The following is a 26,352-nucleotide window of genomic DNA, read 5'->3' as shown; positions in this document are numbered from 1 at the left end:
CTCCCATCTACGAACGACATCACCAACCAACCATGGCCGCAAACACAGACGCCGCAGCAGAACAAACCCAAGCCTCAACAGGCATAACCCCAGCCACCCTCTCCCGCACCCTCGAACAAAAACTCTCCGCATCGCACGTCGACATTTCCGACTTGTCCGGTAAGCCATCCATCCCATCTACCTCCTTGCCTCTTGCTTCCTTCCCAAAAGGTCTAATGTACTGATTGTGATTGTCGTGTCTGCAGGCGGCTGCGGCCAAATGTTCGAAGCAATCATCGTGTCCCCCCAGTTTGCGTCCAAGACGACGCTTGCGCGGCATAGGTTGGTGAATGGGGTGTTGAAGGAGGAGATTGCGGCGATTCACGCGTGGACGCCAAAGTGTTTCACGCCGGAGGAGTGGGAGAGGAAGAAGGGCGGGGGGTGAGGAAAATAGTCTACAATATTGGAAAGTTGGGATTATGGGGAGAGGTGAAGAGATCTGAGATCTGAGGAACGGATTGCATGCAGTGGTGCCAGGAAGTGTCAAGATACCCTTGCGAGCTGGACGCGGGAATAGATGCATGGACAGTGTACAGTGTACGATATCGACGAGCTAGATTGTCCAGCCGCCAACAACAGCTTAATGCAACTCTAGCTCAACAAAACCCGAATCTCATCCCCCGTCCGCGGGAACAAATCCCTCAACCACACCTCCTCCCCATCTTCCTCCTCTCGACCGCCATCCTCCTCCCTCAACTTCCCCCTAGCCCGATCAGCAGCCAGAACCCAGCCCTCAACCTCCTCGAAATCCTCACAAAACCTCTCCGCCGCAACCTCCACAACGCGCCTCATCAACCCCTTCTCCTCCAGCTGCGCCAGGAAAGCCCTCGCGTCCTCCGTGGCAGTGGGCAGGAAGGCGTCCAGACGCTGCGCAACGGAGACAAGCAGTTTCGAGTCGGTGTAGAAAGAGGCGAGATCGTCGGGCACGGCGACGACGTCCGTGAGGCTTTTGAGGCCCGACTGTTCGCTGAACCAGGCGTGCGTGGCGCGCATGAGGTCCGCTTCGTGCTGCTCGATTCGAGGGCGGAGGTCTTCGCTTCGGTCGGCGAAGGGGTATTGCTGTAAAGTGTCGCGGGTGACTAGCAAGCAGTTTAGGGCGAAGATGTGGTCGTTAGGTGCGCGCAGGCGCTGCGTCATGTTTTCGCAGCCGGCGAGGAAGGGGTCTAGTGCTGCCTCGAGGATGGGTTGGAAGCCTTCGCTGCGTGCCGCGCGGTCGCTGCTCACAACGGAGGTGTCGTAGCTTTTCATCAGCACTTGCAGCGTTTCCAGCGCTTCGAGGAGGAAGTCCGGGGGCGCGAGGTCGGCGGTGGCGAGGGTGGCTTCGACTTGAAGACTGGCGATTTGGTCGCGCATGGTGGCGCGGAAGCTGCGCATCGCGGTGTCGGAGAGGGGCCGGAGGGTGGCAAGTAGTTCGCTGTCAGAGCCGAGGAGGTTGGAGAAGATGTTGCAGTAGAAGAGGACGAGATTGGCGATCTTGTAGGACAGTGTGGCGTCTTCGTGGCTTTGGATGACTTGCTCGGTTCTCTGCTTGAGTTGGCGAAATACATCGGCCAAGTCTCGTTCAACGAGGTGATTGAGGGATTTGCGGCCGTCAAATATGGGCGGCGTGTCCTCTTCGCCATCCCTGCGAGTCCAAGGCTCGCTCTCCATACCCGATCGCATGCTCCGGCCGATTTCGTTGCCTTCGGAGATGAACAGCGCCTCCAGCGCTTCGCGTTCCGAGACCGTGGCCGAGTGTGCCCAGGCCAGCATGTCACTGACATATCGCAAGGGATCGTGGGCGGAGAGTTCGATTGCTTGGCCCATGACTGGGTGATGTTGGTCCACGGGTGCGCCGGTCAGGGCGGCGTAGAAGTGGTTGGAGAGCACGCGCTCCCTGGCTTCGGCAAAGTAGTCCAGACAGCCCTCGAACATGGATGGTCGTTCCGCCAGGACACGCAAGGCTCGCCGAATGCGTGCACTGATCTGCGGGTTCTCGAGGTCGAGCGACTTGAATTCCCGCTGAATCCAACGATACAATTTTTGAAAGGCGGCGTTCAACTGTTTCGAGCTCTGCTCGAGAATTTCCAGCCCGAGGCGTTGATTTTCGGCGCCGAGTAAGACGTGACTGTCTTGGTGGATCTTCTTGACGCGATCGAGGACTCGGAAAAAGTCGTCGTTGACTGGCTCAGCGGTGGACGTGAGCACGGCAAGGTCAGTGTCCGAGACGACAAAGTGAGCGTGAAAGGCATCGAGGAGCTGCTGCTTCGTCTCCACCTGCTGCTTATCGGCCAAAATGGAAGCGCCCTCCTGCAGCATGGGAGCAGTGTGGCGCTGGGCAACACCAACGCATTTCCGCAGGTCGGCACACGTGCGGTTCAGATTGGCAATGGCGGCACCGATGCGATTGAGCTGCTGCGCCACTTGGCCAAAGTCGCGGACGATCTCGGCGTTGCACTGTACGAGGTCTTGCTGGGCATCAAGGCGGAGCTTGCGCCGGGTCTCGGCGGTGTTTTGCAGGCCGCGGGTGTCGAGGATGGCGAGGGCGTCTCGGATTTCGAGGTCGGCATAGGAGGCGGACAAGACGGTGGTGATGCGGGTTTGCAGCGCGGATGACTTTACTGGGCCGGGGGTGGAAGGGGTGATTGGGGAGAAGACATCTTCGTTGTCGAGGGTGGGAGAAGCGAGGGTTTCGGGGAAGTAGGAAGCCATGGTGTGCGGCATTGGATGGAGTGAGGTGCAAACATGCCTCAGGATGGAATTAAGGTGTCCGAAGGGTGAGGTTGGGCGGGCCGCGACGCGCTGCAGGGACGGACGGAGCTGCGATGGCGTGAACCTTACCCAATCTCTTCTCACGCGACCCACCGACCCTGCGAATTTGCCCTGCCCGGACGTGAACCACTGTTGGAAGAGGTCAAGACCGTAGAGAAGAAAGCCAACACCGTAACACGCGTCGCAGGCTGCTCCCCCGAGCCTTGTCTCGCTGGGTCGTCGCGCGGCCTCGTGAATGGCCTGCCCGTGAGCGCGCCGCGGCTTGCACAGCCACGCGCCCTTGGCAATAGCGGGGCCTGCCTTTTCAACAGATCGTCAGTGATGAAGCCCCCAGCAAGATTATGCACGTCTTGTCCTGAACATCTTCCTCTTTCACTCCAACCATCCTGCGCACTCTCTCCTACTCCTCATCCTTCATCCTGACCCTACGTTCGACCCTCCAACCATCCACGACCCTTCAACCCCCGCATTCACGCGGATAAGACAAGCCGGGAAGCGGTGGTACGCCCAAGATGGGCAAGAGGTAAGCTCTCGTCTTTCCTTTTCGGGGGAGTGAAGATGGTCGTGCGACAAGGTCACCACCCAAGGCATCTCCGGCCATTCACTCGAGCTGCACCATGTCGCTGCTGCATCTTCATCGTCGCCTGGAAACACGCAACACCGCTCCTCCGCCCTCCATCCTCCTCATCCACAACCATGGACTCCTCCGAGGAGATCAAGAAGGTCCACGACATCTACCCCGACCCCGACCACGATCAACACACCGACCCTTCCTCCCCTAAACCCCACCCCCTCCCACAGCGCACCCCCTCCATCAACGGCGCAATCAACTACGCCCGCCCCCGCCCCTTCCGCATCCCCCGCACCCTCTCCCTCTCCTTTCCCGCCTTCCGCGACAAGCAAGAATGCGCCCTCAAGATCGGCATCCACGAACTCTTCGACGTCAAGATGCAGCAGGGTGCCGGCATCTCGCACGTCGAAATTCAGTCCCACTCGCTAATCATCCATCCCCACCCCCGCAGTCAGAGCAAGCTGTCGCAGCAAGAACTCATCGATCTGCAGCGTGCCACACACTTTGACAAGAAGGAGCTACAGCAATGGTATAAGGGTATATCCCCCCGACGTATGCGTCTTGTGCGAGAACAACGCTGAACAACATCGCCTCACAGGCTTCCTCAAAGACTGCCCCAGCGGCATGCTCACCAAAGCCGAATTCCAAAAAATCTACAAGCAATTCTTCCCCTTCGGCGACCCCTCCAGCTTCGCCGACTACGTCTTCAACGTCTTCGACGCCGACAAGTCGGGCAGCATCGACTTCAAGGAATTCATCTGCGCCCTGTCCGTCACCTCGCGCGGCAAGATGGAGGACAAGCTGGACTGGGCCTTCCAGCTCTACGACATTGATGGCGACGGCAAGATTTCCTACGACGAGATGCTGGCGATTGTCGAGGCGATTTACAAAATGGTCGGCAGCATGGTCAAGTTGCCCGAGGACGAGGACACGCCGGAGAAGCGGGTGAAGAAGATTTTCCGCATGATGGACAAGGATGAGAATGGGAGTTTGGACATGGCGGAGTTCAAGGTGAGAAAGATATCACTTGTTGACGGATGGTATGGACATTTCCGCTGACTTGTCTGGAATGATTCAGGAGGGCAGCAAGCGCGACGAAACCATCGTCTCGGCGCTATCGCTCTACGACGGCTTGGTGTAGCGACTGTCTGTCTTTCCCCCGGCTCGGTTGTACGCATACCCACACGGCGTTTTGGTGAGGTTAGGTATGAGACCAGAATTGGAACTGCGGCAGCTTAGCAAGAGACCCCTTACAGCTTCTTCCATTATTGGAGAGAAGGCTTGGATTGCATGAAATGATGAAACTCTTTCTCTCCTACAATGTTCTTCAATCGTTCAATCAGGTCGCTGCGATGCACGGAGATACACATACAACTACGTAAAACGTACCCTCCCTTCCAACCCAATACCACCACAACCCAACACCAAAGCAAACGCAAGAGCTACATAAAATCCATCCCCCTCACGCCCCAACCCTCACCCCCTCCCCCCTCCCACTCACATTCACATTCACACTATTCCGACTCCTCACCGCCCCCGGGCGATTCAGCGTGTACTTGGCAAACGCGCGCGCCAGCGCCTTCTTGCACGACACCTTCTGGCTGCCGACGAAGCTGTCGACGGCGACGGCAATCGCGCGATCAATGTCCGCCGAGCTGCAGTACTCGCTGAGGCGCATTTTGGCAAAGGACTCGCTGATGCGCAGGATGGATTCGAGGTGGCGCACCTGGTGGGCATGAGCAATGTGCACGCTAAGAAGGGAGGAAAGGAAGGAAACTTACAGTGATGGGGTATGCGCCTGTGGCGAGGGATTCGCGGCGCATGTCGGCGAAGAGGCGCGCGATCTTGTCCTGGTCGATTTGGTAGAGTTTGGGCCGGCAGTGCTCGCGGGCGTAGAGAATGTATTTGCGCAGCAGGTCTTGCGGGATCTCGCCGGTGGGTTTGCGGAATTGGCCTTGCGTGTCGGTGTCCATGCTGTCTTCGTTCGCTGCGGCGGTTGTCTGCGTTTGGGCGCCGAGGGCACTGCTCATGACGGGATGGGCGCGGCCATGGGAGTTGACGACGAAGGAGGCAAGGCGCTCGTCTTCGGCGGGATCGACGGTGTCTCTGACGACGCACAGAATGTCGAAACGGGAGAGGATGGGCTCCGTCAGCTCGACGTTCTGGCTGAAAGGCACGGTGCCGTTGTAGCGTCCGCCGATCGGATTGGCGGCGGCAATGACTGCACATCGAGCTTGCAGTGTGGTCACGATGCCGGCTTTGGAGATCGAGATTGTCTGTTGTTCCATGGCTTCGTGAATGGACGTACGGTCTTGGTCGTTCATCTTGTCAAACTCGTCGATCAAGCAGGTGCCTTTGTCGGCCAGCACGAGAGCGCCTCCTTCCAGCGTCCATTCTTGTGTGAGCGGGTCCCGCCTGACACTGGCTGTAAGACCAACTGCTGAAGCACCCTGTCCGGTAGCGAAGACTGCCCGATGCGCTGTGTTCTCAATGTATTTCAGAACCTGCGACTTGGCTGTACCGGGATCGCCGAGCAGGAGAATGTTGATGTCGCCTCGAATAGCGTGCTTCCCTTGTGCCAGCTTCGAAACACCCCCGAACAGCGAGAGAGCGACAGCGGTCTTGATATCATCATGCCCGTAGATGGAAGGAGCCATCGATTGGATGAGCTTCTCGATGATCCTCGGGTCGCGCGAAAGAGCTCGAATATCTCGTTCGTCTTCTTCCGTCAGCCGGAAGCCTGCGAGTTGATCGTGGGATTTGACTACGTGGTTCGCTTCCATGATTGTGGCAAAGACGGGGAAGCCGTTCTTGTTGTTCAGCTGAGCATCGTAGTTGTTGCGGTAGATTCCCGTGATTTCAACTTCCTCGCCGGGTTTCGCAGAATCAATCAAGTCCCAGAGTAGGATGACTTCCCGGTGACGAGGCAGACGGCCAGCTGGCACAGTTCCGGGAGATTCTTGCAGAGTGAGCTTCTGGTAATTCCGGTAGACCGTCTTCTCGCTATTCAGGGTGAATGGCCCACGAGATTGACAGTTCTGACAGAAAGACAGTTTGACCTCGGAATTGCTGTCCTGCGGAAACGGTCCCAAAGTCACACCACATTTTGTGCAATCAAACTTGACGTACTTCAATTGCGGGAAGACTCCTGTGCGTCGCGTCACAACACCGCTGACACGCAGCAGACAGTTGAGATGGCTTTGGCGGAGTTGTCGGAGCGTGTAGGAAACAGGCAAGTCTGTGATGCGCACGTGCAGCTCGGAGTGGATCCGTTCGTAGTCTGGGTAGTGATAAAGTGTCACATCCATGGCGACAGCGTCGAAGATAGGGAGGACGGAGGAGGGCACATTGACCAAAAAGTAGGCCAATGTGGGCTTGGACTCGGACAGATGGTCCCAGCAGACTTCCAGTGACTCTGCGTTCACCTCGCCGAGCGTTCTGATGCGCACACCGTACACCGATATGCCGGTCGAGTCCGTGTATTCTGTGAGGAAGGCTTTGAACTCGCGAGCAATGGTACGATGGACGGCCGGGTTGGCAACCCAGTCAGTAAGAGAGGCAGCCTTGACATCTGCCAGGCCTTCAAGCGAGAGTTCTTCATTCATAATGTCCTCGTGCATGTCGATGTCGTCCTGCTCCTCGTCATACCGGTGGCGGCGCCTGCGGGGCTGGCGGGTGAGGTCCATAATATCTTCTTCCTCATCAGGTAGGAAAGCAGCAGGCATTTGGCGTTGACGAGCAAGTTCCCTGTCCCGGCGGTTGAGTCGCGCTTCCAGTTGTCTGCGAGCCGCGGGATCCATGGCATCGAATTCATCTTCATCGTCAATCATGCGACCGCGATAGCCTTTGTCTTCTCTCCTGTTATAGTCGCGGTCGAAGTTGTCGCCAAACAAATCGATGCCGGCTTCATCTTCCGCCATCTCGTCCGCATCTTCGAGATCAAGGATCAGGTCGTCTTCAGGGTCCAGAACATCATCTTCGTCAATGTCGTCGTTGTGAGGGAATACGGGGGGAGACGAGGCGGGTGCTACGCAGTGTCAGCAAGGCAGTGAGAGTGTTTGTCCGCCTCGAGGGAGCATACGGCTTGAGGGTGGTGCGGCAGAGGAGGAAGGGACATCGTCTTCTGCATCTCGTCCACGCTTTCGGGCGCCCGCTACCGGACGGCCACGATTGGCAGCAGACATGTTGGGTCGCAATGGAGAACTTGAGTAAAGGTCAGTAGTCTGGAAGTGCGAAATTTGTGGCCGTACGCACCTCATGTGGGCGATTCGGAAATGTTGTAGTTGGCAAGTTCTCTCTCGGATCTGAAGCTTCAAGGGTGGGATGAAGAGCTGACGCGACACGCGCTTCACTTTACGCGAAACGGGAGTATCCGTCAGAGCGTGCAGTAGCGCGATTTGTCTAACGCTAAGAGGAACACGTCCTCCAAACATGCACGTGAAGTTCGATCTCTCATCTCATCTTTCGCCTGCACGTACTGAAAACGATTGTCACCACACCCATCGTCTTCCACGTCAGCATCTCTCAATATGGATCCTGCGTCAGCGCCGGCCCCCGATGACGTCCCGCAAACGAACGGCGATTCACAGAATTCTCAGACCGCGCAAGACTTCATCGCGTCGCAGCTCAGCCTGGAAGCAGATGCACGTGAGGCGCTCCCATACCAATTCGACACATGCACGAAACCACTTGGACCGCTGCGCCAGTCGGTGTATGCTTGTCTAACCTGTACTCCCCCGCCTGCATCGCCACACCAGCAGTTCACACCCGCCGGAGTATGCTACAGCTGCAGCATCAGCTGCCACGGCGAGCATACTCTCGTCGAGCTCTTCTCCAAACGCGACTTTGTATGCGACTGCGGTACTACGCGGATAGAAAACAGCGGCACGCCTTGTAGTCTGCGACACAATGTGGAGACTGGGCGAAAGGGAGGCGTCGTGAAAGAGAAGGCCAGGGAAGGGAATCAGTATAACCAGAACTTCCAGGGCAAGTTCTGTGCTTGTGGCGACGAATACGATCCGGAGATGGAGAAGGGAACCATGTTCCAGTGTCTTGGACTGGGAACGCTGGCTGAGGGTGGTTGTGGCGAGGACTGGTGGCATCCGGAATGCTTGATGGGCCTACCTCGGATAAAGGATGCGCCGACAGAGCCGTCACACTCAAACGGTGTCTTGGAGACGGTCAAAGAGGAGACTGATGATACGACCCCAGCTGGGGAGGCTGCTACGACGGAACCTCCGACTCATGATGATGGACACGGCCCCCCTGGCTTTCCGGATGAAGACGACTTTGACCATCTCATCTGCTACAAATGTGTCAATGCTTTCCCTTGGATCAAGCAGTATGCTGCAAGTCAAGGCTTCTTGACAGCAGGCAATCATGCACAGGCCAAGGACACGCCTGAGGTCACGAGAACCGACTCGCCTTCCCAAGAACCAGACAGCAGGAAACGAAAGGCCGAAGATGTACCAGAGGACTCGCAAGAGCTTAAGAAACTCAAGCCTGATGAATCCCATGACGAAGCGACAACAACTCCGCAAACCAATGGCCATGCTCCGCATCCCGCCAAACACGCCCTCCTCCCACCAGCACCAACAGACAACAACCTCACCCTCTACCTCAAAGAAGACTTCCGAGACCACCTCTGCCGCTGCCCCGCATGCTTCCCCCTCCTAGCCAAACACAAACAACTCCTCGAAGAAGAGGAAGCGTACGAGCCCCCACTCTCCGAAAGCGATGCCGGCTCCGACATGCCCGGCCACCGCGCAAACAGCATCAACTCCGGCTCACTGCTCGAGCGAGGCGAAGCCGCTTTGTCTTCCATGGATCGCGTGCGCGCCATAGAGGGCGTTATGGCGTACAATCACGTCCGTGATAAGGTGAAGGACTTTCTTAAGCCTTTTGCTGAGAGCGGGAAGCCGGTTGGCGCGGAGCATATCAAGGCCTATTTTGCGAAGCTGAGGGGTGATGAGCAGGCTATTCGCGAGGCTGCTGTTGGGGCCAGCAGTGCGGGTGAGAAGGATCATAGGAGGGAGCAGGGCGGGTATTAGCGAGGCACTGATGGCGGTGTGTTATATTTGGATGGAGTGAGATGATGGATCATTGGCTTGTGCTTCTCGGACCCGAAGGTCGAGACGATCACGATCTAAAACGTCTATAGCAATCGAGTAAAAAGGCTCGCTCCGTCACAGCACTGGAGGGGGAGGTTGTTAGCTTGACATGAATTGGTAGTGAAGACGGTAGTGAGAAACGGCTTACATCGCCACGGCGAGAAGGCCTGCAACGCCACCAACGCGCACAAGCTCTCCGAACAATCCGTACGCCTTGAATGTCCCGATTTTGCCAGACTGCGTCAACACGCTAGGTGCAGCGACTGCAAAGCCCACGGCGTACATATTCGGCAGAACACCGGCAATGCTGAAAGCCTGTATCCACTCGTCGTTAGTGTCAACCCAAGAGAGCATATGAAAGAAGCACGCACCCTTCCCCTCTCCGCAAAATACCGCCTCACAAACGCAAAGTTGAAGACGACCCTCAACGCCATATTGACGCAATTAGACCACACCAAGCCCTCCGCCCCCAGCCCTAGCACGCTCACAAAAGCGTACGCACTCAACCCAAACAGCCCCGAGAAGCCCACCATCCAGAACGTCTGATCTCGCAGGTCTTTGGTCGAAGCCGTGGCTGCTACGAAGGCTTCAGACACGCCGTTGATGGCTAGGAACGGGATGTAGTAGCAATATGTGCCGAGCACTTGGGCGGCGCCGGAGCTTGACCAGCGCGAGCCGGCGACGAGACGCAGGAGGAGGGGTGCGGCTGTGGGGCCTATGGCGAAGATGATGAGGGAGAAGATGCTGTAGACGCGGATGATGTCGCGCAGGACGAGCGCTGCTGATTGGAGATTGTCGTTTGTGGCGGAGGAGTCGGTTGTTGATTCACCCTTTTTGCTCGTTTCGTTTGGGGTTTTGCTGGGTTTAGATGAAGCGCCACAGAGGGTGGCGAATAGGTTGCGTGAGCTGATCTCGATTGGTTGGAAGAGCATGCGCGCTACGAGCCCGCCGTAATTTGCAGATAGAGCGTACAGACCTTGATCTTCGAGAGAAGCGAGGGCCGTGATGAGGAGTTTGTCGCCTTCCGTGAGAAGCCACTTGATCCCGGTTTGGAAGAAGAGAGAGCCGATGAGCCAGAGGAGGGGTTTGTAAAAGTAAGAGAGGAGGTAACGTTGAGACGGGCTAATGAAAGAAGATCAGAAACGAAACTTGGGTAGCTTACATGGTGGAGGCGTGGACACACCTCGACTTCATCTTCCGCGGGAACAGCGAGAACTTCTTGTCTCGTGCCACGGGTGCTGTAAGACTCCAGTACACGGTAGTCAAAACGACAGAATTCACGAGTTCGCCGACGGCGTATGGCAGAACTCCGAGATCGATTCCTCGGGAATGACTCCAGAAGAAGAGCGAGAAGACAGTGACGGTCTTCAGGATGACCGAAGCGCCCTCTGCAGTGGCGCGAGCTCCGTACATGAGATTCTGCTGGGCAGCAGTAAAAGCCGGCTCCATCAGCAGCTCCACCAACGCGGCAAGTTGATTGACTCTCAGCGCCTGTGAAAAGTACGCCACGTCCAGCGAGCCCACGCTAAGATACCACTCCGCCAGTAGCGCGCTAATAGGAAAGCCGGCGAGGATGGCGAGGTAAGAGAGATTGATCGCAGCTTGGATGCCGCCGTCTGAGCGTCTCTCGGCCGCGACTCGAAGGCTTTCTCGCGCAAAGTACATAGTGCCCATCTTGTAGAGCTCGAGCTGGACGGAGATGCCTAGAAGTTCCGGAGACAGGTAGCGGAGGAGGAATTGGTTGAGGGCGAAGGTTATTGCGCGCGAGATGATTTGGAGGGCAATGAGGGACGTTGCGCCTTTGGCGGAGGCGGAAACGGCGTTGTCTGGCATTTTGATAGCATCCCAGATTCTCTTTGGTGGCTAATCGATGTCCAGATGTGGAGGAAAGACGCGTTATTGGGTGGGAATGCAAGGAGGTGTAGGACTAGAGGGATGGGGTGAAGTCGAGCAACGCAAGAGCCTCGGGCCTTGGCATGGGAACATCGTCATCACATGCAATCGTCCAGGCGCTCTCAACTCCTCTGTCCACACACTACGAGGGCTCTCGCTGTCTGAATTGATGCACAATGCAGGGCGAAGAATGACATTCCATTGACAGACAGCACTCCCATTCGCGGCGTCCACCGCACACGCCTCTCACCACCATGCTCGAGTTCCGAACCGCGGGCTTCAACCCCTACAACGTGAAATACTCGCCCTTCTTCGACCACCGAATAGCCGTCGGAGGCGGCGCAAACTTCGGCCTCGTAGGCAATGGCCGGCTGTACGTGCTCAACCTGACCGCCAACGGCATCGCATGCGAGAAGTTCTTCGAAACGCAAGACTGCCTCTTCGACATTGCATGGTCGGAGCAGCACGAGAACCAGCTCTTAACGGCGGGCGGCGACGGGAGCATTAAGCTATTCGACATCGGCGTTGGACAATTCCCCGTTGCGGGCTGGCAAGAGCATGGAAGGGAGGTGTTTAGCGTGCATTGGAACCTGGTCAATAAGAGCACCTTCCTTTCGAGCAGCTGGGATGGGACTGTGAAGATCTGGTCGCCGGAGAGGAAAGAGAGCATAACTACATTGCCGATCCACTCGTGCGTGTACTCGGCGCAGTTTAGCCCACACCATCCGGATATCGTCACGGCTGTGTCGAGGGATTCGCACCTGAGGGTGTTTGACTTGCGGACAAAGCCCAGTGCGCAGAATCATATGACGCTCGCTGTGCCGATTCATGCGCCTCCCAAGGTGCGCATGCCCGGCATGCTGAATCCGAACAGTGGTCCAACGGAGTGTCTTACGCACGACTGGAACAAGTACAGGGACTCGGTCATCGCAACGGCTGGAGTGGATACGATCATCCGGACGTTCGATCTTCGAGTGCCGTCTGGCCCGGTGAATCTGCTTGCGGGCCATGACTACGCTGTACGGAGAATCAGCTGGAGTCCGCATCTGAGCGACGTCTTGCTGAGTGCGAGCTACGACATGACATGTCGAGTGTGGACGGACGGCAGCAATGTTGACAAGGGCGGGAATGGAGCGGGCATGGGGGCCGAGATGGGAAGAATGGACCAGCACACCGAATTTGCCATGGGTGTGGACTGGTGTCTGTTCGGAGCGGAAGGATGGTGCGCCACGTGCGCGTGGGATGAGCGAGTGCTCGTTTGGGACGTCAGGGAATTCATGAGAAGATGACGAATTCGGGCATGAAGGTCTCACCATGCTCTACATGTGACTCGTGGAAGTCATGGACAAAAGGGTATTATATTTTAAGAACTGACAACGGGAATATGGCGCTACCGTGCGTGCCACTGCTGGTCGGGATACCTGATATGCACCGGCTGTGGCACTTCAGGAGCATTATGCACATCGAAATTCGACCCGTGCGACCGCGAAGAGCGAGTATGATTGCTCTGCCGCGGACTCGACCGCATGCTCAACCGGTCACGAATGCTCCTCGGAGCCTCGCGAATGCTTCTCTTGATCTGGCTGATCTCATCCGCCTGCCGGTAATACGGCTGCTCAAAATCGAAATCGTCGATCCAGGAGTGTCGGCTACTCTCATCGCTGACTTCCGAGTGCGCGCCCAAGGAGGGCCGGAAGGGCATGTGTCGCTGTGACGAGGCCCGCCGCCTGCCTCGCGACTGGTGCGCTTGTCTTCGTTCTTCTGCGCGCGAGCGCTCCTCTTGCTGCTCCCAGGGACTCGGATTTGCCGCATACGGACCGAGGGCGCCACTTTCCCGGCTGAGGCGGCTGTCGCGCTCCCGCATTTGTGGACTCCTGTCGTCTGCCAGGGGTGCCGAATCGTCCCCGCGCGAGCCGTCTTCGCCTGCCATGCGTGCCTGGCGTTGTTTGCGGCGATGCCGTAGGAACAAGAAGAAAATGCCGGCGATGGCAAGGGCAGCAGGGATACCCGCTCCCAGACCAGCTCCAAGCTGAAGACTGCGGCGACCTGCGCTGCCCGGATTCACCGAGTCGCCGACGATCCCGGCAGTCGATTGCGACGATGTGGCCGAACTGGTTGCGGAGGTGGTTCGAGAGGCGGGGTGTGAGGTGGTCCGAAGGGTTGTTCGTGGTGAGGAGGAGGTGGACGAGGATGGAGTTGCTGAAGACGTTGCTCGAGACTGGGTGGTGGTTGGCTTGATCTTCGCCTGCATAACGAAATTGTTGCTGGAGAAGGAGCAGCCTTCGCAGGTAGCGTTCAGGGTATTCGCGAGGGTATAATGGAACGTGCTCCCGGTCAGTTGACGATTGTGGACAGGTCCCAGAGACCACACCGCTTGCGTCTGCGACGGTGGGTAATTATCTATCGCATTGATCAGTATCAATCATCACCACGGCCAATGGCCCCCCGTGGGCGACACTACTGCGAGCAGCTTACAAGCAATAATCTCGAAGAGAGTAGTTCCATTGCTCAATGTTTGGAAGACTGCCAGTGATGTGTTGTAGAATGGAGTAGTCCATATGACGGTGACATTGTCGCCGACGTGATAAGTAGGAAGTGCGCCAGTCGTGACCAGGTTTGGCGCAATGAAGGACAGCGAGGATTGAGCCGAGACGGCCACGAGAAATGAGACCAAGTGCAGGAAGAGCACTGGTCTCGCCATGGAGTAGAGCATGGAGGCCACCAGGAGACAAGAATTAGATCTCTCGACACATTATACAAAGAAGCGATGCGCGCGCAAGGTCGGTGGAGGTGAGAGAGAGAGAGAGAGAGAGAGAGAGAGAGAGGACGGGAGTCGGAGAGAAGGGAAGACAATGAGAAGACGTCGGAGCGAGGCCGTACCAAACAGCCACGCCGAGTCGGAACCCCACCACAGCCTATCCTACCCGTGGTTTCTGATTGACGCGATCTGCATGGTTTGCCTGCGACGACAGGCGAGAAGGCGAGCAACGAGAGGCTGAATACGAGGCCGTGGCGTCGAGGGTTCAGGGGATACGACTCCAGCCCCTCCTTGGCTTCGCCTCGCCACTTTTATTCACCTTTGCCGCTCTTTGAGCTTTCCACCTCCGCGGAATGCCCTACAATTGCGTTGTCCATGTCGTTATGATTCTCGCGGTCGCGGACGCGGTACACGTCGCGTTGGGAGGGACGAATGAAACACATCGCTTGTGATACGTGAAGGGTGGAAGCATGCAGGTACGGTGCAGCAGAAGTGGGGGGGCGGGGTTGCAGAACTCGGCTTGGGCCGGCGGGCGAGCCGGATTCTCGCTGACTAAGCTCAACTTTCCGCGCTGGCGTCAACTTCACGTCTCCGACCGTGGCGGTGTTGTGTTTGTGTGCAAGTAAACATGTAAACGCGGGACTTCGAGCCCTGACGGCACGCAGCATGGCAATCACCGAGTCTGTGTCCACCCCGATCGCGGGCCTGGCTTCGCCCAACCACACGCCAAACAGACCCGCCATGCTTCCGAATGTGTCAAACGTCGTGCTGGGCAGTTTGCACGTCAAGCCGTGGTACCCGTCTTTCTACCCGGAAGACATGATTGGCGGACGGCGTGCCGACTGGCTCTATGTCTGTCAGTGGTGCTTCAAGTACACGCCGGAGATTATGAAGTTCAGCGCGCATTGTGTGAGTGGAAACATCTTGATGCCGTTGGAAGGCGGAGCCTTGGGCTGATTCTTTGGCGAGTAAGAAAGTGTGTCCGTTGCAGGATGAACCTCCGCCCGGCGATGTAGTCTACGAGAAAGATGGCTATGCGATCCACCAAATTGACGGCGAAGAACACAAGGTAGGCGCACACCGGGCTGCTGTGAGAATACCCTACCCGTCTAACACTTCTACTTCAAGCTCTACGCGCAAAATCTCTCGCTCTTCGCCAAGCTCTTCCTCGAAACCAAGTCTGTCTTTTTCGACGCCAGCACCTTCCTCTACTACACCCTCGTGTTACAAGATTCGAGCGGCAACCCGCACGGCCAAGTCATCGGCTTCTTCAGTAAGGAGAAAATGAGCTGGGATAACAATAACGTCGCCTGCATTCTCGTGTTCCCACCATGGCAGAGAAGGGGACTCGGACAAATACTCATTGCCGCTTCTTATGAGCTCGGCAGACAAGAAGGCCGGTTTGGAGGGCCGGAGAGGCCACTCTCTACGCTGGGTAGGCGGGGCTATCTTTCGTACTGGTGTGGGGAAGTTGTCAGGAATGTTCTGCAGGCTCCGCTCAAGAAAGTCCTCACTGTCAAGGATATCAGTGATGGCACGTGGATACTGCCCGAGGACGTGGTGGCCGCGTTGAAGGAGATGGATGTCGTGGAGAAGAGGAAGACCGCCGCGGGAAACATTGTCATCAACAAGAGCAAGGTCAAGGCTTGGGCGGAGAAGAACGACATTGCGGAGCTCCCGCTGATTGATGTCGATGCTTTTGTGAAGGAGGAGGAGATCGTCTACGAAGAGTATGAATGAGCTTATCCGCCAACAAACGAGAGCCGCAGTGCAGGAAACTATGGATGGCAAGCTCAACCCGCCGACGCATTTGCGGACTCGCTCCAGCCCCTTGGTGTCTCCACGAAGTCTTCAGGCCCGTCCTGCGGGGAATTCGACTCCAACGGCTCCTCGGCTCCCTGCACCGGCCTATTCCTCTCTTCAAGCAATTGCGTAACAGCTTGCCAAAGCTCCCGGTCTTCATGGAGCGTCCGCCACGCCACCTCCGATTGCATGATTTCGGACGTTTTACCAGATATCCAGTCAACGACCGAGGCTCGCAAGCGCCGGAAATTCGATGCATCATTCGAATACACTCGCGACCAGAGCGGCATGTAAATCTCCGGCTCCTTGATATTGGATATCGTGGAACAGGGGTTGAACTGGTCGACACGCAGAGCAACATTGTACTGAGGGTCAGATGTCAGTTGGTGTCCGCCACTCCCCCGCTTTGATATACGCACCTTGTCTGCAGCGACGATGATATCGATTCTGTGCTCTGCTTCGCTTGCAAAGCTGGCATCCGTGCCATCAAGTACAATTGGAGGTCCGACTGAAGGATCCACGCAATACATAAGTTCAAGGAGCTCCTGAATGACGCGCTCGCTCTCTTCAACCCGCATCTCGCCCGTCTCGGCTTCCTGCTCGCGTATCAGTGATCAAATCGAAGACTCGTGTCCAGCATCCAGACGCACCCTGAACCCTCCGTCAAAAGCAGCTTTGAAGACTGTAGACTTCGACCCCACAATGCATCGGTGCACATTGAACGTCTTCGTCGCGGTGATGATCTTGCAGTCGGACCATTCCCCAGTTTCGAGGAGTCTAAGTGAAGCCGTCAGATGCCGTGCACGACCGTGTTTTTCAGCATGCAATTTACCGTGGAAGCCACCTGTCAGTCCCCTCGTAGGTGTCGGATGACGATGGAGATGCCATGGCGGTGTAATCTCGTTTTCTTGTCTTCATTTTCTTGGCAGGCTGTCGGTAGAAGACCAGGAGAGGTTGAGAAGACGAACATCCTTGAGGGGCAAGCCATGGTTTTGTATATAGACCGAAGGGGACCAGAGCAAACATGCAATGAATCTTTGCTGCATTCACTGATGAGCTAGATGACAGTCTCCATACAATGCAGTCCGTAACTTGCCACCTTTTCTAGGCCAGCAGCCAATGTTTGCTACATGCCACGTCACCAAGCCTTTTCTCGTTCACACTGTAACACCGTAACGCCACCGCTGCATACCATGCAACACCGACATGCTCCACCCTCTATTCACTCGTCATAGTCCCTGTCGTAACCGCTCGCCCAACTTCGCTTTGCCAAACTGGTAGATCTTGAGCAACCCTTCTTCACTGAGATCGATGCCTTGCATGTTGGGCACGTCCTGGGCCGGCGGTCTGCTGACTCTGCTCGAAATGCTGATTGGGTCCGTCTCGAGGATGATGCCGTCGTCGATGATCTCGTCAATGCATAGGGACGCGAGGTCGTAGTTTTCGATGAGCGTGCGCTTGTCAACCGAGTTCCTTGGGTCACAAGTTAGCCAACAAGACTCCACCGCTTCGAGACTTTCAGGCAGAACTCACTTGAGCAGAATATTCAAACTGTCCCTCAGCGCCAGAATGACATTATAAAGCATGATTTCATTCTCCTCCGCGCCGCCAACGACATACAGCATGACATCGCTCTCCATCTTGAACACGACAATCCGGTTGTCGTAGAGGATGACATCGCTCGTCTGCTTCGCGGTCTTCTCTATCAGCCCCTTCTCGAACGCTTTCTGGTCTTTGACGGAGACGTAGGGGTTCGCGCCCGGGTGGTTGTTGCCCTGGGCGCCTTGCGGGATGTGAGGGGGGCTGTAGTAGCGGGTGAGGATTCGGGAGCCGTCGTCGGTGGAGAGGAGGAGGATGGCGTTCACGGAGAACAGGGACATATTGGGAGGCATTTCGGGCGTGGGATCGGGCGCTCTCCGATGGTGCAATTCGTTGATAGTGTTGATTTCCTGACGAGATGTCAAAGTGGCCGATTGGAGGTCAATTGCCATAGGTGTGCCCTGAATTCCACAGGCGGCGGCGGCTGTTCCCGCAGAGCCTCAACTCTAAATTTCTATGCCCTTCAACCACAGCGAGCCTTGCAGGCATAGGAACGGAGGACCTCGACGAAACATCCTCTCGATTTCACAGTCTCCCATGCTCGGTTCGACCCTGCTCAGGGCGCAGCTTGAGCTACAATCGCACTCGACTTGGCTCCGTGCATTCTGCCTGCAGAGACACTCATATCACCAAGCATTACCTCGCACTCTCGCCCTCGACCCTTCCCAGCGATATGGCTACCAACAAGCTAAGCGCTTTCGCATTGAGCAGAGCCAGGGACGGGCATACGCTCAGAAAGCCTCCAAAGTCCCAAGACGCCTCCGATTCGATCCCAATAGGAGAGTGGAGGAAGATGAACTCGCGCTGAGAGCCATCCGCAAGGCGGTAGAAGAAGGTGGAAATATCGGGCGAGTGATAGAGGTGTACAACTCGATGGAAAAGAAAATCCACCTGCGGCCCAATGATGTTCGTATCATCACCCAGCTCCTGCATCACAGTCTCCGGAAAGCCAAGCGCTTTCGAGATGAGAAGCAGCGACGCGCGCAGACCGAAGGACTGCTGGTCTTCGCCGAGTCTATCGTTCAAGACATCATGAAAGGCGATGTCGTGCCTCAGTTCTCCGCCCACGTCCATCTTCTAGGCTTTTTCAAAGAGTCTGGTGTCCGCGATGCTGGAGTGCGGTTCTGGCAGTGGCTCGAGGCGCAAGAGGAAGGCTTTGTCAATCTGGACGTGTACGGGGCTGCTATTGAGCTGTTGGCTGTCAATGGATCGCCACTCGAGGAGCTGGAAGATCTGTATGAGCAAGCGTTGGAGCGATTCCCTGGAGCATTCTTGGCATACCATCTATCTCCGAATGCCGCCTTACCGGACCGCGAAGAAGCGACAACGTTAAAAGGCGTTCCCATGCCATTACTGCAGGGAATAATGACAGCACGACTGCTGCGTGGCGACGCACGAAACGCATACATGACGTTTGATACTGCACTGCGCCTATACCCGGACCAGGTTACACCTCGCTTCTTCGAGCTCTTTCTGGAAGAGCGGCCGTTTCTGGAAGCGTACACGGTATTTGCCATGGCTTGCCGAGGTGGAACGACCATGACTCCAACGCAGCTCAGGAACATGCTCGCTGCTTTGCAATTCAAATCGGACGGCATCTCTCCAGCCAGACACGGGATGGCCGTGCGAACAATGCTGTCACTTGTTCGCATGAGGGTTGGGGCGGGAGGCTTAATCGACAGCAAAGTGCTCTCTCGATTGCTGATTGGCATGACACAATTTCTTCGACTGAGGGGTGTTGCCGGCATTGATCCCACCATCAAACAGCAAATAGTTGATGAAGTGATGGGTGTCATTCGATCTGCTATCGGCATCTTCGCACGCCACGGAGCAAAGCCGGACATTGGAGTGTTTCATTCCATGATCACCAATCTAGGCGGCCATGGAAACGATAAGCGTCTCATTGGCGTTTCCCTGTCGGACATGCAATCCCTCAACCACAAGTTCGACGAAGTCACCTGGAGGTCCATCATCTGGGCAGCCGGTGCTTTACGCGATGGTGAACTGGTGGAGGAGGGTTGGCGGGGCCTAGTGCAGCTGAAGGCAGAGACTGGGCAGCCGCTGGACGTGAACGATGCCTACGTCCTTATCACGAACGCCTGCGCCGCCGATCGTATCGACCTTGCGAGGGATGAGTACGAGCAAGTGAAGGGGAACCTGCCACCACACCAGCATGAGCGCATGTTAAATGCGCTCGAGGCTGGATCTCATCAGGATACCGCCGAAGCTGCCGACGCGGAAGCCATCTTGCAAGAAATCGCGAAAATCAGAGCAGATCTTGTTATCGTAGACCGCAGCACGCGTGCCGAGCAAGGCGTCCAAGATCTGAGCCAGGACAATTTGCCCATGACCTTGCAGCCGACGCACCAGACGCTTCCGGAAACGGAGATGCGCAAGCTGTACGATGAGCTCACCCTCGAGGCCGGATACGACACTCAGCAGCCGAGCAGCTCACCTACCACCGAAGCTGGCGCAGACGCGAGCGAGGACACTCTGCAAGCAATTCCAGCAGCGCCGAGAGCTGCCATCAGCCTTACGAACATCCCCTTTGGACAGCTTCGATACGAGAACTGGAAGTCGATTAATTACCTGCTCGAGCAAGCTGAGAACAGCGACCGCGCGTATCTAGAGCTCGTGGACAAGGCTCTGGCTGCTGGGTTTGTGCCTCCGCAAAGGAGACTTGACCTAGTTTTGGAGGACTTCGAGACCGTGGGCAGCTACGGTCTGAGTGATCTGGCAGAGTCTTCTCCTGACACTGATCATACAAGCCGGGTGTGGGACAATGAGGCGATTCGTCAAGGAAGGGAGAAAGTACTAAGGCTAAGAGGGCAGCTGGCTGAGGCCAGCGATGGGTCAGCTTGACGTCGGACACTTTCCAATACTTCCGCACATTAGTGAACAGATGTCTCCACCGGGTTCCGTCAATGCTCCTGGCGTACGAAGAAGTTGGGAGTCGATAACGGAGCCTATGAATCAACGAGTTCGTTGATCCGACCATCCCGTTCCATCAATCTGTTGCAACGCGTATATCGATCCACCCGGCTTCCAGCTTCCGCAAACAGGCAAACAGGCCGGTCGACGTTACAATGCGATAAAAGTCAAGTATCCGAGCGGAGGTGCCGCCGTTTGATGGCTGCCGGCGCGATGTTGCTGGAAAGACTCCCCCGAACGACGCCGTCTGCGGGACGCGGCTGCCGGAGAGATTCCGAGTGGGGCCCCGCCGTCCCGTCCCGAGGGGTTGGCCGGGGCCGGGGAAAGGCTGGGTTATGGGGCGAGGCGAGAGACACGACTCACACAATTTCTTTGCCTCCTTTCCTTTTTACTCATCTGCATACTGGTTGAGAATGGCACAATGGCGAACGTTGATGACGTCTCGTATTTTTACTGTCTCATTTAATCGGCCGATCGTCGTGACTCGTCTTTTGTGCGTATCCGTGGCGGCGCAAATTAAGAGGCTTCGCGTGATGTGCAGACGAATGGAATCCTCCAAAGGATCTGCGTGAGACTGACAACACTGCACATCGCAGCGCGACCGGGACCTTGGTCACCGCCGGTCGCACTCTCTTCAGCACAAACGCAGACTGAACAAAGCGCCCCGCGGGAACGGCTCGCGACAGTTTGTATTGATGCTAACGCGTCGCACCAGGCCTATGGGGTCGAAGCCAAGGGGAGGGCGCGAGCGTCCCGATTCGCTGTATGCATGTGACGAGTCAGTTCGCGACTGTCGTTTGCGGAGAATGTGTACGTGCAACGTGTGATGCGGGGCCCCGAGCCGGGGGGCGCGTGTGGAGGGCAACCAAAATCGCCCGGGGAAGCAGCGGTTGGCGGTGTGTGGCGGTTTGCGATGGCACGTTTAGCGAGAGGCCCCCATGGCGAGAGACACGTCGGATTTGGCGCAATGGGGGGGAGCAGAAAAAGTCTCACGGCAAGCGGTATAAGACTGTTTCTCCTCCTCCTTCTTTTTCGTCTCTCTTGGCTCTTCCTTTGATTCACTCTGATTTCGCTTCCCGCCTTCTGCCTTGCGCGATTCACTACAAGTATCGCTGCAAAGTCCTTTCGCATCTTGCTTCCTCTCCCTCATCACTCAGCCTTACAGCCCCGCGCCTCCAAATCTCATCACACCGCCATTTGCCTCTACCAAAAAACCACCATCTACAACAAACAACCACCTCCACCCTCGACACAAACCAACCCAACAACCAACTCAACAACCAACCCAACAACACCGCAAAAATGACCTCCACCATGCCCCACCCCACCACCACCAACCTCACCCTCACCCGCGTCGACTCCTTCTCCACCGACGACCTGCACAAATCCTTCTCCAACGCCGACCTGCACAACGCCTTCAAAGCCTCCGCCGCCAAACCGCGCAACAAGCTGTCGCTCAAAATCGTGCTCCAACCGGCCGAGACGTCGCCGCCGCCGCCGCCGTCGCCGCTTCGTGACTCCCGGCCTGTGTCACCGTGGGACCAGAGCTCGGATGATGGGCTGGACTTTTGAGATGTTTTGGTGGTTCTGGCATTTGTGTTTTGGATGAGCATTAGCGAGCGTGCATTTGTCTTTACTACTACCCAATGCTCTGTCTGTTGTTTGACATACCTACTGATCGAAGCATCGGTTGTAATCGGGCAGGGCAGTGAAGGTGCAACGGAGCATCGTCGACGGATATGGGACAGGGAGACGACCTGGTTTTTCGAGATAGCATTCACACAGCTGTAGAATGTAATGACAATACGATTTGAGAACGCAGACTCAACAGAAAGCAAACTCCCCCATTTCTCCTTCCCATTTTCTGCCTTAGTAGGAACCCGTCCTTCCTCCCAGCACTTGGAACTGGAAAGTAGGGTTTCTCGGCACAGCCTGCTCAGAGTATAGAGTGGCGGAATAGTACAGATGTAAACAGTTCCAACGCCCGGTGATGTGGACGTGCGTCGGTAAGGGATGCAAACCCCATTGCGTAGCAAGCCATTGGCGTCCAAGTCTTGATGGTGATGATGCTGAGGACTCCTACTTGCCCTTGTTGATATCGAGGCACTTAATGTCGAAGATCAAGGTGGAGTTGGGTGGGATCTCGCCAGCTCTCTTCGAACCGTAGCCGTGGTGCGCGGGGACGGTGATGCGCCTCTCGCCGCCGGCTTGCATGCCTTGCACACCAATCTCCCATCCCTTAATCACCTCGCCGGCACCGAGCTTGAAGGTGAAGGGCTTGCCTTTCTTGTTGTTGTCGAAAACTTTGTTGTCCTTCTGCAGCTTGCCAATGTAGCGCATGCTGACACGGTCGCCGTTCTTGGCCGCTTGACCGGATCCGAGTTTCCTGTCGTCGATGGTGACGCCCTGCACCGTCTTGACGCCGAGAGTCGCCTTCGACTTGTCGTCTTTCTTGTCGGCGGTCTTGGCGTCCTTGGTGGGGGTCGGGCCTTGCTCGAGCTGGGCGGCAAAGGACACCTTCTTGTCGGACTTGTTCGACGCAGGCTGCTCAATCTCGGCACCGGGTGCGGCTGCTGCGGCACCGTCGTTCTTCTTGAGCTTCTTGAGTTGCTTCTTGCTGAGCTTCTCGGTGGGCTGCGCAAGCTTGGCCTCTTTGGCAATCAGCTCATCGATGGTTTCAGCACCGTCCTCCTCGTCTGCAGAGTCGGGAGCGGGACGCTTGTTCTTGCTGCCCTTCTCCACGATCTTGGCCTTCACCAGCTTAGGCGCGTCAGCCTCATCGTCGTCCAACTCCATGACACGAGGATCGTCCATATCGTCCAGCTCGTCAATCTCCTCGTCGTCCGAGTCATCAAACTCCTCCTCGCCCGGAGACAGATCGTACTCGTCCTCTTCATCGCTGTCCGGGTCGAACAAGCCGGAAGGATCTTGGACGGGCTCGACGTAGTTGCCAGTGAGGTATATGGTGTGGGTGCCGGTGACCTTGAACCAGACACGCTCGTCTTCGCCGAAGGTGAGGTCGAGGGTTTGCTGGTAGCTCTTTGAAGGATGTCAGTGTTGATCTACGGGGGTATATAGTACAGGGCAGGGAACTAACTTTCTCCGGATCAAGAGTGCAGATGACGAACTCTTCGATCTCCGCGCCCATGTCATCCTCATCGAGGTCCGAATCGTCCTCATCCTCATCTTCGTCGTTATCGCCCTTGGGCAGCTTGCCGAGCGCCTTGCTAGACTTCGTAGTGCCGTTGATACCGTTCGGGATATCCTCGTCGTCCTCGTCATCATCGACGTCCATGCCCTCATCCATGAGGAGCTGCTTGATCTGCGCGGCGGCAGCTTCCTGTCTCGCCTTCTTGCTCTTGGCAGGATCGCTGGGCCCGCCGTTCAGGTCCTCGTCATCGTCATCCTCCGAGTCCTCCTCGCTGTCACTCTCTCCGAACTGGGCGTCCAGCTCGTCGATGTCGAGATCATCATCCGAGTCGTCATCGTCTTCGCCAAGAGGAAGACGCAAGACTTTGAGTGTAGCGCGCGGGCGCGCTACCTCGCCATCGTCACCCTCGGGCTCAGCGCTGGGGTCAATGGCGGCCATGGTCACACGGAAAGAAGCAGGAATGTCAGCGTGTGCCATGATCGCAACATCGCCCGGCGGCACCTCGAGGCCATACATGGCCATTGGAAGAAGAGCCATCACGTTGAAGAGTATGGGTGTAGAAAGTAGTGTGGGTATGAACGACGAGGTCTGTAAAAAGGGGCGTATCCGCTCGAACCTGAACTTGTGGGTTACGGCGTGGGTGTGCGGGAGAAGAGGAAGTGTAGGAGTTGTAGTAGCAGATTTAATGTTTCTAGAGCTTGGGCCTTTTGACACAATTTTTTTTGGCGGAGGCGCGGGAAGTGGACCCTGAACGTGGCACGGGAACGTGAACGCGGAACGCTTAGGTAAGCGTGCGCCTGGTACCAGACGTGACGTCGGCGCGTTAAGTGAATGCCTGCAGGTCAAGGGACGAAAACACCGTGGTCCAAACATGAGAGATACCTTTCAGGGATTTTGTGCGTGATTAAATGAAAGCATCGACGGCAAGGCACGGATATGACTGTAGTGACTTCAGAGCATGCAGCACACGAAATCTCTCGTCACAACAATTTGAATCTTCTGCAAGGGCACTCGGCAAAGCACGATCTATCTGTCAAGCCCCCTTCACCTTTCCGCCACTACCAAAGATCATTCGTAACCAATGGGCTTCGAAGCCTTCACAAAAGCGACCTGAGCGGTGCGCTTAAGGATCCAGCTTGCCTTGCCGCTGATATGCGGGTCTTCGTGTATAAGGCTGTTTGGGAATCCCGGCTCGAACGGCACGATGCTCTCCAGCTTCTTGATCTGCTCCTCACTGAGCTTGATGCTCAAGCTCTGCACATTACTCTTCAGGTGCTCTACCTTCCGGCCTCCCACGATTGGGAAGACGTTGGGCGTCTTTGCCATAACGTATGCCAGAGCAATGGCTTGAGGACCAACGCCGCCGTGCTCCTCGCCTACTTCTTCGAGAGCGGCAGAGATCCTGGCCTCGCTTTCGCCTTGTTCGCCATTTCCCATTAATGAGCGCAAGCTTTCGTTGTTCTTGCGACGTTCTTCGAGCTGCTTCTTGCTTTGGAACATGCCTCCGCCCATTGCGTCCCAGGGTGCAATGGCCATGCCAAAGTGTCGGCACATGGGGATGATTTCACGTTCCATGTCACGGATGATGATGTTATAACGGCCTTGGTAGATGGAAAACTGCGTCTTTCCGTGGTCTTTGGCGTACGTGTTGGCTGCTGCAACAATCTAGACGCAATCAGTACATGATGGCCAGTTGTTGTTGCTGCTCCCGCTGACAACTTACGTATGCTGGAGTGTCGCTGACGCCCAAGTACAAGACTTTGCCTGATTTAACGACGGCATCAAGCGAATCCATGAGCTCTTCGATTGAAGTGGTCCAGTCCCACCTGCATGCTGTTAGATATCTGGCGACCAGTAGACGTTGGCGGTTGCTTACCAATGGACATAGAGGATGTCAATGTAGTCGGTCTGCAGCTTCTTCAGAGAGTCACGGAGCGAGATGTGGAGAGACTTCTTATGGTTTCCCGAGTGGTTGACGGCGTGCAACTGGCCGGCCCTGTACGAGGTGTACGGTGTGGTGTATTTCGTGGCCAGAACACTATGTCGCCATGTGAGCAATGGCCCAGTCCGAATTCCCCATGTTGTAATCGACGACTTACATGTCGTCCCGTCGGTCATTGCCCTCGGTGGACCTGGCCTTCATCCATTCGCCGACCCAACGCTCCGAGTCTTCGTTCTGGTAGCCGTTGGCCGTGTCGATGAAATTGCCGCCCAACTCATAGAAAGCATCTCTAGAGATATGAGTATGTACAGCATCAACGAAAGAGTCAAATGACCCTTACCAAGAAGCTTGAAGCTGTTTCCCTTGTCCATGGAACCCATAGCCTCCTTCCATGCCTCGCCAATTGACATGGCCCCAAGTTGGAGAGGTGAGACGCGTACAGCTGCCGTAGAGGACAGGATACGGTATCTCCCCAGTTCACTCGGGGGTTCTGGAGCCGATGAGAACGCCATTGCTGCTTATTACCGAAGTCGTGTAGGTATCTCAAAGGCAGACAAGATAGAATTGCTAGTCAAGTTTGGAGTGGACAGGTAGAATGAAAAGATATAGTCATTCGATACGGTGCACGCTCTCGGACCTGGTCAGCTGGCACTCGGGACAAGTCGAGCCGATCACGTCTTTTCCTTAATTCCAGAGAAACAGGCATTAGCGGACTCAATACGAGTGGGATGTATAAGTCCAGGCTACTGTATTGGCGGAAACCGGACCCTGAACATGCTTAGGTAAGCAGGTGTCTGGTGCCTC

At 56.2% G+C, this 26,352-nt stretch overlaps 15 protein-coding genes across 15 annotated transcripts; 6 read left to right on the top strand and 9 right to left on the bottom strand.

Moving 5' to 3' along the window:
• Positions 1 to 32: 32 nt before the first annotated feature.
• On the top strand, positions 33 to 424 carry BDY17DRAFT_319667 (bola protein; the record flags this gene model as incomplete). Its single annotated transcript, XM_033736308.1, has 2 exons — positions 33 to 159; positions 246 to 424. The coding sequence occupies 2 exons, from the start codon at positions 33 to 35 to the stop codon at positions 422 to 424; spliced, it is 306 nt and encodes a 101-aa protein (XP_033593669.1).
• On the bottom strand, positions 237 to 3,045 carry BDY17DRAFT_3244 (oligomeric Golgi complex subunit 6). The gene has a single exon (XM_033737183.1). The coding sequence runs from the start codon at positions 2,740 to 2,742 to the stop codon at positions 631 to 633; it is 2,112 nt and encodes a 703-aa protein (XP_033593668.1). The 5' UTR covers positions 2,743 to 3,045; the 3' UTR covers positions 237 to 630.
• On the top strand, positions 3,023 to 4,592 carry BDY17DRAFT_3106 (uncharacterized protein). The gene is made up of 4 exons (XM_033735457.1): positions 3,023 to 3,313; positions 3,813 to 3,898; positions 3,960 to 4,372; positions 4,440 to 4,592. Exons 1-4 carry the CDS (start codon positions 3,303 to 3,305, stop codon positions 4,500 to 4,502), a joined length of 573 nt encoding a protein of 190 aa, XP_033593667.1. The 5' UTR covers positions 3,023 to 3,302; the 3' UTR covers positions 4,503 to 4,592.
• A 472-nt stretch (positions 4,593 to 5,064) lies between these two features.
• Positions 5,065 to 7,671, bottom strand: BDY17DRAFT_288326 (MCM2/3/5 family-domain-containing protein). Its single transcript, XM_033732175.1, has 3 exons — positions 7,616 to 7,671; positions 7,443 to 7,564; positions 5,065 to 7,388 (listed from the first exon to the last, which is right to left on the bottom strand). The coding sequence occupies exons 1-3, from the start codon at positions 7,618 to 7,620 to the stop codon at positions 5,113 to 5,115; spliced, it is 2,403 nt and encodes an 800-aa protein (XP_033593666.1). The 5' UTR covers positions 7,621 to 7,671; the 3' UTR covers positions 5,065 to 5,112.
• Positions 7,672 to 7,798: 127 nt separating this feature from the next.
• BDY17DRAFT_288325 (putative zinc finger in N-recognin-domain-containing protein) lies at positions 7,799 to 9,616 on the top strand. The gene has a single exon (XM_033732174.1). The coding sequence runs from the start codon at positions 7,891 to 7,893 to the stop codon at positions 9,409 to 9,411; it is 1,521 nt and encodes a 506-aa protein (XP_033593665.1). The 5' UTR covers positions 7,799 to 7,890; the 3' UTR covers positions 9,412 to 9,616.
• BDY17DRAFT_3068 (Rft protein-domain-containing protein) lies at positions 9,514 to 11,404 on the bottom strand. The gene is made up of 3 exons (XM_033735058.1): positions 10,655 to 11,404; positions 9,843 to 10,593; positions 9,514 to 9,786 (listed from the first exon to the last, which is right to left on the bottom strand). Exons 1-3 carry the CDS (start codon positions 11,302 to 11,304, stop codon positions 9,616 to 9,618), a joined length of 1,572 nt encoding a protein of 523 aa, XP_033593664.1. The 5' UTR covers positions 11,305 to 11,404; the 3' UTR covers positions 9,514 to 9,615.
• Positions 11,405 to 11,406: 2 nt separating this feature from the next.
• Positions 11,407 to 12,653, top strand: BDY17DRAFT_319661 (WD40-repeat-containing domain protein; the record flags this gene model as incomplete). The annotated part of the gene is made up of 2 exons (XM_033736307.1): positions 11,407 to 11,411; positions 11,573 to 12,653. 2 exons carry the CDS (start codon positions 11,407 to 11,409, stop codon positions 12,651 to 12,653), a joined length of 1,086 nt encoding a protein of 361 aa, XP_033593663.1.
• Positions 12,654 to 12,754: 101 nt separating this feature from the next.
• BDY17DRAFT_319660 (uncharacterized protein) lies at positions 12,755 to 14,077 on the bottom strand (the record flags this gene model as incomplete). Its single annotated transcript, XM_033736306.1, has 2 exons — positions 12,755 to 13,764; positions 13,840 to 14,077. The coding sequence occupies 2 exons, from the start codon at positions 14,075 to 14,077 to the stop codon at positions 12,755 to 12,757; spliced, it is 1,248 nt and encodes a 415-aa protein (XP_033593662.1).
• A 711-nt stretch (positions 14,078 to 14,788) lies between these two features.
• On the top strand, positions 14,789 to 15,862 carry BDY17DRAFT_244029 (histone acetyltransferase, MYST family; the record flags this gene model as incomplete). The annotated part of the gene is made up of 3 exons (XM_033730492.1): positions 14,789 to 15,031; positions 15,096 to 15,191; positions 15,251 to 15,862. The coding sequence occupies 3 exons, from the start codon at positions 14,789 to 14,791 to the stop codon at positions 15,860 to 15,862; spliced, it is 951 nt and encodes a 316-aa protein (XP_033593661.1).
• A 53-nt stretch (positions 15,863 to 15,915) lies between these two features.
• BDY17DRAFT_319658 (uncharacterized protein) lies at positions 15,916 to 16,813 on the bottom strand (the record flags this gene model as incomplete). The annotated part of the gene is made up of 4 exons (XM_033736305.1): positions 15,916 to 16,290; positions 16,345 to 16,521; positions 16,576 to 16,702; positions 16,758 to 16,813. The coding sequence occupies 4 exons, from the start codon at positions 16,811 to 16,813 to the stop codon at positions 15,916 to 15,918; spliced, it is 735 nt and encodes a 244-aa protein (XP_033593660.1).
• Positions 16,814 to 17,154: 341 nt separating this feature from the next.
• Positions 17,155 to 17,817, bottom strand: BDY17DRAFT_243947 (Longin-like domain-containing protein; the record flags this gene model as incomplete). The annotated part of the gene is made up of 2 exons (XM_033730487.1): positions 17,155 to 17,398; positions 17,459 to 17,817. The coding sequence occupies 2 exons, from the start codon at positions 17,815 to 17,817 to the stop codon at positions 17,155 to 17,157; spliced, it is 603 nt and encodes a 200-aa protein (XP_033593659.1).
• A 198-nt stretch (positions 17,818 to 18,015) lies between these two features.
• On the top strand, positions 18,016 to 20,831 carry BDY17DRAFT_288313 (uncharacterized protein). Its single transcript, XM_033732173.1, has one exon. The coding sequence runs from the start codon at positions 18,062 to 18,064 to the stop codon at positions 20,384 to 20,386; it is 2,325 nt and encodes a 774-aa protein (XP_033593658.1). The 5' UTR covers positions 18,016 to 18,061; the 3' UTR covers positions 20,387 to 20,831.
• Positions 20,832 to 21,488: 657 nt separating this feature from the next.
• Positions 21,489 to 22,211, bottom strand: BDY17DRAFT_288311 (uncharacterized protein). Its single transcript, XM_033732172.1, has one exon. It carries the CDS (start codon positions 22,066 to 22,068, stop codon positions 21,556 to 21,558), a length of 513 nt encoding a protein of 170 aa, XP_033593657.1. The 5' UTR covers positions 22,069 to 22,211; the 3' UTR covers positions 21,489 to 21,555.
• Positions 22,212 to 22,534: 323 nt separating this feature from the next.
• Positions 22,535 to 24,143, bottom strand: BDY17DRAFT_314320 (uncharacterized protein; the record flags this gene model as incomplete). Its single annotated transcript, XM_033735807.1, has 2 exons — positions 22,535 to 23,494; positions 23,553 to 24,143. The coding sequence occupies 2 exons, from the start codon at positions 24,141 to 24,143 to the stop codon at positions 22,535 to 22,537; spliced, it is 1,551 nt and encodes a 516-aa protein (XP_033593656.1).
• Positions 24,144 to 24,674: 531 nt separating this feature from the next.
• BDY17DRAFT_314319 (NADP-dependent oxidoreductase domain-containing protein) lies at positions 24,675 to 26,060 on the bottom strand (the record flags this gene model as incomplete). The annotated part of the gene is made up of 5 exons (XM_033735806.1): positions 24,675 to 25,271; positions 25,330 to 25,432; positions 25,483 to 25,644; positions 25,706 to 25,835; positions 25,889 to 26,060. The coding sequence occupies 5 exons, from the start codon at positions 26,058 to 26,060 to the stop codon at positions 24,675 to 24,677; spliced, it is 1,164 nt and encodes a 387-aa protein (XP_033593655.1).
• Positions 26,061 to 26,352: the final 292 nt, after the last annotated feature.

Source organism: Neohortaea acidophila, assembly GCF_010093505.1.
Source record: "Neohortaea acidophila strain CBS 113389 unplaced genomic scaffold BDY17scaffold_1, whole genome shotgun sequence".
Taxonomy (NCBI): domain Eukaryota; kingdom Fungi; phylum Ascomycota; class Dothideomycetes; order Mycosphaerellales; family Teratosphaeriaceae; genus Neohortaea; species Neohortaea acidophila.
The sequence above is the reverse complement of the archived record's forward strand: the minus strand, read 5'-3'. Positions and strand labels throughout refer to the sequence as shown.

Bases quoted from the DNA above. Each gene is read 5' to 3' on its own strand.
- BDY17DRAFT_288326 (XM_033732175.1), bottom strand. The intron at 7,389-7,442 runs GTATGCTCCCTC...GACACTGCGTAG, and splicing joins TGCCGCACCACCCTCAAGCC to CACCCGCCTCGTCTCCCCCC.
- BDY17DRAFT_3106 (XM_033735457.1), top strand. The intron at 3,899-3,959 runs GTATATCCCCCC...ATCGCCTCACAG, and splicing joins GCTACAGCAATGGTATAAGG to GCTTCCTCAAAGACTGCCCC. The intron at 4,373-4,439 runs GTGAGAAAGATA...GGAATGATTCAG, and splicing joins TGGACATGGCGGAGTTCAAG to GAGGGCAGCAAGCGCGACGA.
- BDY17DRAFT_3068 (XM_033735058.1), bottom strand. From the start codon at position 11,304: ATGCCAGACAACGCCGTTTCCGCCTCCGCCAAAGGCGCAACGTCCCTC. The intron at 10,594-10,654 runs GTGTGTCCACGC...TTCTTTCATTAG, and splicing joins CCGCGGAAGATGAAGTCGAG to CCCGTCTCAACGTTACCTCC. The intron at 9,787-9,842 runs GTGCGTGCTTCT...GAGTGGATACAG, and splicing joins ATTTTGCGGAGAGGGGAAGG to GCTTTCAGCATTGCCGGTGT.
- BDY17DRAFT_288311 (XM_033732172.1), bottom strand. From the start codon at position 22,068: ATGCTCATCCAAAACACAAATGCCAGAACCACCAAAACATCTCAAAAG.
- BDY17DRAFT_288325 (XM_033732174.1), top strand. From the start codon at position 7,891: ATGGATCCTGCGTCAGCGCCGGCCCCCGATGACGTCCCGCAAACGAAC.
- BDY17DRAFT_3244 (XM_033737183.1), bottom strand. From the start codon at position 2,742: ATGCCGCACACCATGGCTTCCTACTTCCCCGAAACCCTCGCTTCTCCC.
- BDY17DRAFT_288313 (XM_033732173.1), top strand. From the start codon at position 18,062: ATGCTCGGTTCGACCCTGCTCAGGGCGCAGCTTGAGCTACAATCGCAC.